An 8,653-nucleotide genomic window follows, 5' to 3' on the forward strand; every position below is an offset into this window, starting at 1 on the left:
ATATAGACCTCTGTGTATTTCTTTGGGACTGAACAACTGTGGGACCTGGTGGGACAGAAACCTCAGTCAACAGAGTCTAATGCTGTACTGACTGGGCAGAAAAGAGAGGCCATGCAGGCTTTTCATCTGCACATGCAGAACCTGAAACCACACCCGAAGTGGGCCTGTATCTAAAAGGCTATTGGCTGAAGGAGTTCCCACCACACCTCCCACACACCTCTCGAGTTCACACTTTTCACTTTCCAAGCTCAATGCTCTGCCAGGCACAGGCTTTCCTTTGTGAGAGAGCTGGATTCTCCAGAGTGGAGTCTGGGGTCTGCAAGCAGGTGTCCAGGACATTGAGAGTCACTGAGAGATCCTTGAAGGAAGGGCCAATAGCCAATGAATTCCTTTGTGCCCTGTGCCCAATACCGAGCCTGGGTCCCTAGGGAAGCTCCCAATGAATGTTTGATGAATGAGTAGCTTGGTGGTGTCCTCAGACGTAAAAGAGAAATAGTTACATAACACCTTCCAGTAGGGGTAACTGAATACCTTAATATTTATGCAGTGCTTGGAGCACTGCCTGACACACAGTAAGCATCTGTCAGTTAAATACATGCTTGTGAACGTGACCACATACATAATAAATAAAAGTGGCTGGAGTCAGCGAGGCGGCTCAGCAGATGAAGTGCTTGCCACAGAAGCCTGAGGGGCTGAGTTCAATACCCAGATCCCACCACAAAAAAAAAAAAAAAAAAAAAAAGGAAGGACATAACGGACTCTTCTGACCTCCACGTGCCTGTGTGGACATGCACACTACCAAGGAGAAGCCGGTCGATTAAAACAGCTGGTAACGGTTTTGGGAATCAACGTTTATTAGAAATAGGCCAACACAAAAGGAAGGTGTGAAGAGAGGGCCCAGCCCGCCTCCACTCCTCCCCATCCTCTAAATGAAATCACCAGTTTGTATCCGGCAAACTGGCTCCTGTCCCCCTGGGGTGGTCCCTCGCGCACCGCTGAAGCAAAGAGGAGCCCTAGTTGACAGCGCACTGCAGGATGTCGTAGGTCACGTAGCCCACTCGGTCCACTTGGTTCACCGCACCTTCGAAACTCACACGCCAGTAGAATTTGTCATGGCAGAAGTAGGCTTTGTCTGTGGGAAACAAGGAAACACAAGAAAGCTGAATCCTATACTCCCTCATGGGCACAGGAACAAGACTTTTACAGCCGCCCTGTGGCAGTTTGAAGGAAAATGGCCTCCATAGGCTCATAGGGAGTGGCACCATTAGGAGGGGGTGGCCTTGTTGGAGGAAATGTGTCACTGGGGGTGGGCTTTGAGGTTTCGGATGCTCAAGCCAGGTCCAGGGTGTCTGTCTTCCTGCTGCCTGCGGATCCAGATGTAGAACTCTCGGCCACCTCCCTAGCACCATGTCTGCCTGTGTGCCACCAATCTCCCCACCATGATGATAATGGACTAAACAGTAATCATCTGAACTGTATGCCAGCCCCAGCTAAATGTTTCCCTTTATAAGAGTTGCCATGGTTATGGTGTCTCTTCACAGCAATAGAAGCCTAACTAAGACACACCTGTCCCAGCCTTTCTATATCTTTCTGTGGTTTTTACAAGACACTTTAATCTCTTCTACTTGCCTAGGAGATGCTGGAGGGCATAGACATTAATACCCAAAGTACTGGCAAGCCCAGTGCCTGGTAGGTGTTCTACATAGAGGTTGTGAATGAATCGGCAGATTAATGAATGGGTAGTATTGAATGCTCAGATCAGTCCTTCCAACACCCATTTATTGGACAAACTCATTCATTTGTTCACTCATTCATCCATTTACCGAGTACCAGCTATGTGCCAAGCACTGTGAGAGGCCTGAGGAATACAGACATGATCTCAAGATACAGGTAGAAATAAAAGGAAGTGAGGACATAACGAAGGTTGAAGGTCGGGGGAGACTCTCTGAAATGGTGACCTTGGCACTGAAGGATGAGAGAGAGGCAGCATGGTGACAATGTAGGTGGGAAGCCTTCCAAACAGGGGACCGGCTGGCCCCAAGGCCTGAAGCTAGGAAAGGCCTTGAAGAGAGACAGCACAGGTGGAACACAGGGAACATCAAGAGTATAGGGAAGAGGAGAACTTGGAAGTACAGACAGCACAGTGGTCAGGCCATGTTAGTTTCTCCCACCTTAGCATCTGCTCGAGCTCGCCCTCAGGACCACTGCCCTCCACTCCTAATCCCGCCCCACTCTTACAGAATGTATTAAAGGTTACTAGATAGCCAGTATGATTGGAGGGAGGGGTATAAGGGAGATGGCTGAAAATGATAGATTTGGGAAATCTGAGTTTTAGAATCAGCCTAAAACTGCCAACTAATGGGGTATGGGTGTTGAAAAGAGAAGATAAAAGATAAAAGCTCTGTTTTACAGATGGGGAAACTGAGGCCCCAAGAGAGGCAGTGACTTGCCCAAAGACAGCTAGAATTTGCTTGCCTCTCGGAGTATCCCCAGTGGCAGGCCTGCACATTATAGCCCTTGAATACTGGTTATTATTTCTTTTTTTTTTTTCTTTTTTTAATTTTCGAGACAGGGTTTCTCCGTAGCTTTTGGTTCCTGTCCTGGAACTAGCTCTTGTAGACCAGGCTGGCCTCGAACTCACAGAGATCCACCTGCCTCTACCTCCCTAGTGCTGGGATTAAAGGCGTGCACCACCACCGCCCGGCTGGTTATTATTTCTTTATACCTTCCCAAGAACTGAGTTCTGTGATGGAGTTCCCAGAAGAGAAAGATAAGCAAGCAGTCTTGGACTTAGATCTGGCTGTGTGAACTGGGGGTGCTTTCCCTCAGTCTCCCAGGGCTTTCTCCTGCTGGGAAACTGGTCAGTAGCTAAGGGAGGGAGACCAGTGGGGGGGGGCATCTGATGAAGGGACCCTCCTCAGTCAGCATCAGCAAACCTCACCTTGGTACTGGAAAATGTCGTGTGAGTTCAAGGGCACCCCAAGGAACAACCTATCCAAGCGAGTGACACTCTGGGTATCCACCCTCTGTGTCTTCAAGTCAAACCTGTAGGAAAGCAAGCAAGTTCTGAGCTCCTTCCGCCCCCACGGGCTGCGGGTGAGTGGCGCCAGGGCTCCCCCTACCGGCGGCCGCGGTTGCTCTCACCTCCACACACGTTCCCTGCTGAACAGCAAAGCCTTCCCGCCATGATGCGGAAGGAGCCCCGTGACCTGGGTTACCCCTGCGCCTAGACCCAACTTATCCAGACGCCTGGGGCCCAACACCGACTCGCCTGTGTACACCCACACTTGGCGCCCTGCAGAAGAGAAGGGTCACATTGGTTTGGGGACACAACAGTGGGGCACAGTCTCTTTGAATACCAGGAGGGAGCAGCCAGAGAGGCTAGTCTCAGATGCCACTCAAGGGTCAGAGCAACCGAAATTCAAAAGCCTCCTTCCCATATGTCAAATTACATCTTCCAGGAGGGGACGCCCCCACACCTTTGCGTCACAGTTTCATGGGTTACCCTGAACTCCGTGTCCTAAGTTGATGGGTACTGAGGAATAGGTGAAGTAGAGAGGCACAAACTAACCAGAAAAGAAGAAAATCTTCTTGGACAACGGGTCCTCAAAGGCAGAGTCCAGTTTTGCAGGCAGAGCTGGCCATGTGCGGGCAATAAGAAAGGGGCCCTGCAGGCGGCTTCCTCTGCGATTCAGGAACTTCCAGTAGCGACTGAAAGAAAGGAGATAGCAGGACCCTGAACCTTGGCCTAGCAAGGAAAGTGGGTGGGAGACGCAGGCAGGTTCCTCTCTAAGCCCCCTTTCATCCGCACACTCCCTCCTGCTCACCCGTCCTTGAAGAAATACAGAGAGTCCTGGATCTCAGCAATTGCGTCGAAAATATTCACAGAGCAAGGATTGTCTGCTGGGCTCAAAGATATTGTAGTGGCCTCAGAAGGGCCAGCAGTAGGGGGACCTGTAGGGCCAGCTGCAGGGGGGCCTGTAGGGCCAACCGTGGGACTCTGGGTCGGGTAGGCGGTGGGGGGTAGGGTGGGGCACATAGTGGGAGGAGCTGTCGGCTGTGGTTCAGTGGTGGTGGTGGTTGGAGGCCTTGGGTCAGGCTTAGGGCCAGGACCTAAAACAAGACACTAGGTAAAACATACTAGTCAGCATTTCTCTGGGCCCCAGCCTACTCCTGAAGCCAGCAGTGATGTCTTCCGTTTCCCTTGAAGCTGGAGGCTACAAATAGGCCTCTTCCCACACACCAAGCCTAATTGTCCATACTGAACTCTGTGAAGATACGGACTGGGTTGTCAGAGCAGAACAACAGGCAATGTCTTCCTCCCTCCCCCAAATCAGGAGGGGCGAGAGTCTTTTGAGTGGCCACCATGTCAAACGGTACTCTAAGCATTATAAACTCACAAGATTAGTTCCTCAATATCCTTCCCTCCCCTTTTCTTTTTTTAAGATTGAGTCTCACTATGTAGACCTAGCTGGTTTCCAGCTCACAGAAATCAGCCTGCCTCAGCCTCCTAAATGTTGGGATTAAAGTCATGTGCAAGCACACCTGGCCTGCTGTGACGGCTAGGTGGTTAAGACCCTGGTTGCTCTTCCGAAGGACCTGAGCGCCCTTCCCAGCACCTATACGGTAGCTAACAATCTGTAACTTCCAGTCCAAGGGATCCAGCACCCTCTCTGGCCTCTGCTGGCATTGCACATATGCGGTACGCAGCCATAAATGCAGACAAAACACCCATACGAATACAAATAGGTTAATCTTTGGAAGCTCCTTTGAGTCAGGACCTTAAGTAGCCTAGGTTGGCCTGGAGCTTACTATGTATCTCAGGCTAGCCTCAAACTCATGGTAACTCTCCTCTCAACCTCCTAAGTGTTGGAATTACAGGCTTGCAACGTCATACCCAGCAAGCATCCCCATTTTTTAGGGTAAATGATGACCAAAAACAAAATAATCAAATGGCACTTAGTAAAGCCAGGCATCATTCTGCTTCCAATAACTCTATCAAAGCCTTATGTGAGGCATACTGTCATCCCACACCCACATTAGAGAGGAGGATATGAAGGGTGATCTGACATACCCAAGGGATGTCCCCTCCTGCTGAGGATCAAACCCAGGGCCTCACCTCTGCTCTGCAGCACCCAGTGCCTATTCTAATCACTAGGCTGCACACCTAGCCCTGGACTGGCTTCTGAACCCGGGTCTAGGGTGCCGTCTCCAAGCATTCACTGGGCTCTCAGGCCCTGTCCCTAGATGGATACTGAGGTTCCATTTCTTCCCTCCCCTCTTCTCTGGTCCTATAGCTGAGCCTCATCCGCTCCTCCATCTCTGTCCCCTCAACCTCACCATACAGATGCTGGATGCCTCTCACGTCGTCCTCGTGCAGAGGGGAGCCCTCGAGGAAGCGATACATGGGGTACATGAGCGCTTCTGGCACTGAAGAGTGATCTAGACCCAGCGCGTGGCCGAACTCATGCGCTGCCACCAGGAACAGACTATACCCTGGAAACGAAGAGACGCCCAAGATGTAAACAGGAGGTCAAGGCCCCAGTCCTGGCTGCTCCGCCACCACGACCACCAGGAGGTGCCTCGGAACCCATTCCGGGAGCCTCAGAGCGCCGCCCACCTTGGTCTGGGCAGAAACCCCATTTCTTGTCAGTGTCGAAGCTCGAGGTGGTAGCGCACCAGAGGCGCCCATCTCTGCGGCCCTCGCTGGTACAAGTGGAGTACTCCTTGCCCAGGAAGACGAAGGGGAAGACGCACAGCTCGCCTGCCGAGTTGCCCCCAATCACAGTCGTGTCGGCTGGAGAGACCAAGGACCATAAATGAGTCAGGTGGATAGATCTAATGTGATGGGGGGGGGGGGAGAAGCGGGGGCAAACTAAGGGCTGCACTAAAGAATCTCGATGACCTATTTTTGAAGCCTAGGGGGCGCTGTGGAACACTGATGAAGCCAGGAAACCCTAATGGATGGGCAGCGCCTAGAATAGGAGAGCAAAGCAGAAGCTTAAGGCCAAACAAAAAAGGCTGCCCAACTGGGAGTCACAGAGAGATGTGGAGGGAGACGGTGGGTGGTAAATAGAGAGAGAAAATGGATGGATGGAAAAGCCACCTTTTGGAGAACAATGCTGGAGGGCAGAGCCAGGCTCAACCTGTTAGGCAGGGCAGAGGTACCTCGGGTAGGGCAGAAGCCGTACAGCTTATCCTGGTCATAGTTGGCTGTAGTGGCGCACCAGCGGTAACCATCCGAGCGACCTTCAGTAGTGCAGGCAGAGTAGGAGCGGCCCTCAAAGATGAATGGAAACACACAGGGTTTGCCGTCCGCATTGCCGTGCTCCGTGTAGAGTTCTGAGGAGACCGCGTTATTACTTCCATGTGTTGCCCCTACCGTCAAGGTCTCAGCCCTCCTCCCATATCACAGAGGAGATTGGACCCAGAGAGAATGGGGGGAGGAGGGGAGGGGAGGGACAAAGAAAGGGGAGGGGAGAGAGACCTGGCCACACCACTAGTGGCAAAGAGGGAATGGAAACTAAGATTCTGGACCCTTAATGGTGGCTGGCATCCCACCCCGCAACATAATCCCCCACACACACCAGCGTATACTCACTCTCACTGGGGCAGAAACCGAATTTGCGGTCGCTGTCATAGTTGGCTGTAGTACTACACCAAGGCACACCATCGGTGCGGCCATCTGTGGTGCAAGCCAAATAGGAGCGTCCCTCGAAGGTGAAGGGAAAGTGACATGGGGCACCATTTGCGTTTCCAAAGTGTGTGGGAACCACTGTAGTAAGGAGACTAGAGTCAGGGCGACTGAGCACGGGCCACTGTAAGAGAAGGGAGCTGAGGCAGGGGCACGGGAGAATATAGGAAGGCTCAAGATCTCACCGACGCCTTTGCCCAGCGACCACAACTCTTCATCGTCGAAGTGGGCATCTCCCTGAATACCGGGGCCAGGGGGGAAGGCGTGTGCCAGAAGACCGTCCTTGCCGTCGAAGGGATACCCGTCTCCATGCTCTGCAGAGGCAGGTGGAGAGGAAAGGAGTCAACCAACGACAATTGCGTAGGCTTTGCTCTCTTTGGTGGCAGGAGCCTGAAGGCTGTGTCGCCCTGAACAACTCCCCAGGCTTTGCAAGGAGGTGACTGTGGCAATGATGCCCCGCAGGAGGGGGCATCCTTTGTGCGACTAGGGATCGTGGGGCAGGCAAAAAAGCTGTCTGCTGCCCCTTCTGTTCTGTCCGTGGTCGTTCCTCCTATGGCCCAGCCCGGGAGTTCTTACCTGCGACACCAAACTGAATAACAATGTCTGCTTCAAGGCCGTACACGCGGGTGAACGTGAGCGGTGTCACCGCGCTCCACACAGCAAAGGCTCGCGCAAAGGCGTCATCGATCACATCTCGCGGCAAGTCTTCCGAGTAGCTTTGAATCCTACAGGTGAAAAGCCGGAGTTGGTGGGGGCGGAGGGAGCGTGCCGGGTTCACAAAGGAGAGGGGGCGGGGTAGCAGCTACACACCCAGGGCTCCCAGCTTTCAGAACTTGTATTGCTAAAATACCTTGTCAGTCAGGCACAGGTGCAGCCTGGCCTCCAGTCCCGCCCCAGCCACCTGCTTCGAGCCCAGCATCTCACCAGTATGTGATGTTATGGTGGTGCCACTTGAGATCACCCTCGAAGGTTTGGAATTTGCCCAAGTCTGGAACACCACAGCGTGGTGCACGAATGGCCTCTAGTGTCCTGCTGTCCAGTTCACCAGTCTGGGGCAGGGACAGCTGCTTCTGAAGCAGCAGCAAAGCAGGCCGCAGGCTCTGCTTCTCGCCCTGCATCTCGGCTGCCCGACTGTAACCATAGCGGTACAGGTATTCCTATGGGCGGAGGGACAGAGTCATTGCAGAGTTCTGGCACCCTTTCCTTGGCCACTCTAAAACCAGTTCACCAGGGCTTCTCACACAGCTAGAATTTCCCTGCCCTGGGAATAACACAGCCCCTTCCCACCTAAGATGTTCTTAACCATGCCTACCTACCTCACAGCTCCCCTATGAATCCTTTCCAGCCTGTGCCTAATCCACAACCCTCCGAGGTCGCCCCAGCCCAATGCCCTAGTAAACTCGAATCTGTCCAGTATTTTCACCACTGCTCAGAGCCTCCACACTACACCTAGTGCCTAACACTGGCACCTCTGTTTCTTCAGATATGCCCAGTGCCAGGTAAATTCAGAAAGCATATCTGAAGCCCCATGCTTTCTCAGGGACACTGGGCATCTTCCTGACCCTTGCCGACTTTCCACCGAGGCATTTGTCTACCTGTGCCAGCTGAGTGTCGGTGAGGTTGTTGGTTCTCAGGTCTCTGGGGAAGACCACAAAAGTTGGCTGGCGCTGAAGAGGAGCTGCAGAGCTGCAGCCTAGAGCCAGGAGAGCAAGGACCAGGGGCTGCCAGGGACTCATGGTGAGGATGGCAGCGTCTGGCTGAAGCTGCCCTCTCCTGAGGTTTTTAAAGAGACCTAAAACTGAATCAGTAGCCCCGCCCCTCCCCTCCAGGCAGGTGCTGACTCAGGGTGTGTGTGATGTGTGTGTGTGTGTGTGTGTGTTTGTGTGTGTTGGACAGCCCAAGGAAAGGACTTACACCACCCCCTCCTTTCTGCCCTGCCCACAGTCCAACACTGCTGAG

The 8,653-nt window shown here is 53.0% G+C and overlaps 1 protein-coding gene across 1 annotated transcript; it reads right to left on the reverse strand.

Moving 5' to 3' along the window:
• Positions 1-856: 856 nt before the first annotated feature.
• Mmp9 (matrix metallopeptidase 9) lies at positions 857-8,433 on the reverse strand. The gene is made up of 13 exons (XM_057780548.1): positions 8,290-8,433; positions 7,619-7,851; positions 7,271-7,419; positions 6,880-7,008; positions 6,602-6,775; positions 6,169-6,342; positions 5,621-5,797; positions 5,341-5,496; positions 3,828-4,113; positions 3,572-3,711; positions 3,145-3,295; positions 2,942-3,045; positions 857-1,132 (listed from the first exon to the last, which is right to left on the reverse strand). Exons 1-13 carry the CDS (start codon positions 8,428-8,430, stop codon positions 1,014-1,016), a joined length of 2,133 nt encoding a protein of 710 aa, XP_057636531.1. The 5' UTR covers positions 8,431-8,433; the 3' UTR covers positions 857-1,013.
• Between the last annotated feature and the right edge of the window lie 220 nt (positions 8,434-8,653).

Source organism: Chionomys nivalis, chromosome 9 (assembly GCF_950005125.1).
Source record: "Chionomys nivalis chromosome 9, mChiNiv1.1, whole genome shotgun sequence".
Lineage (NCBI taxonomy): Eukaryota > Metazoa > Chordata > Mammalia > Rodentia > Cricetidae > Chionomys > Chionomys nivalis.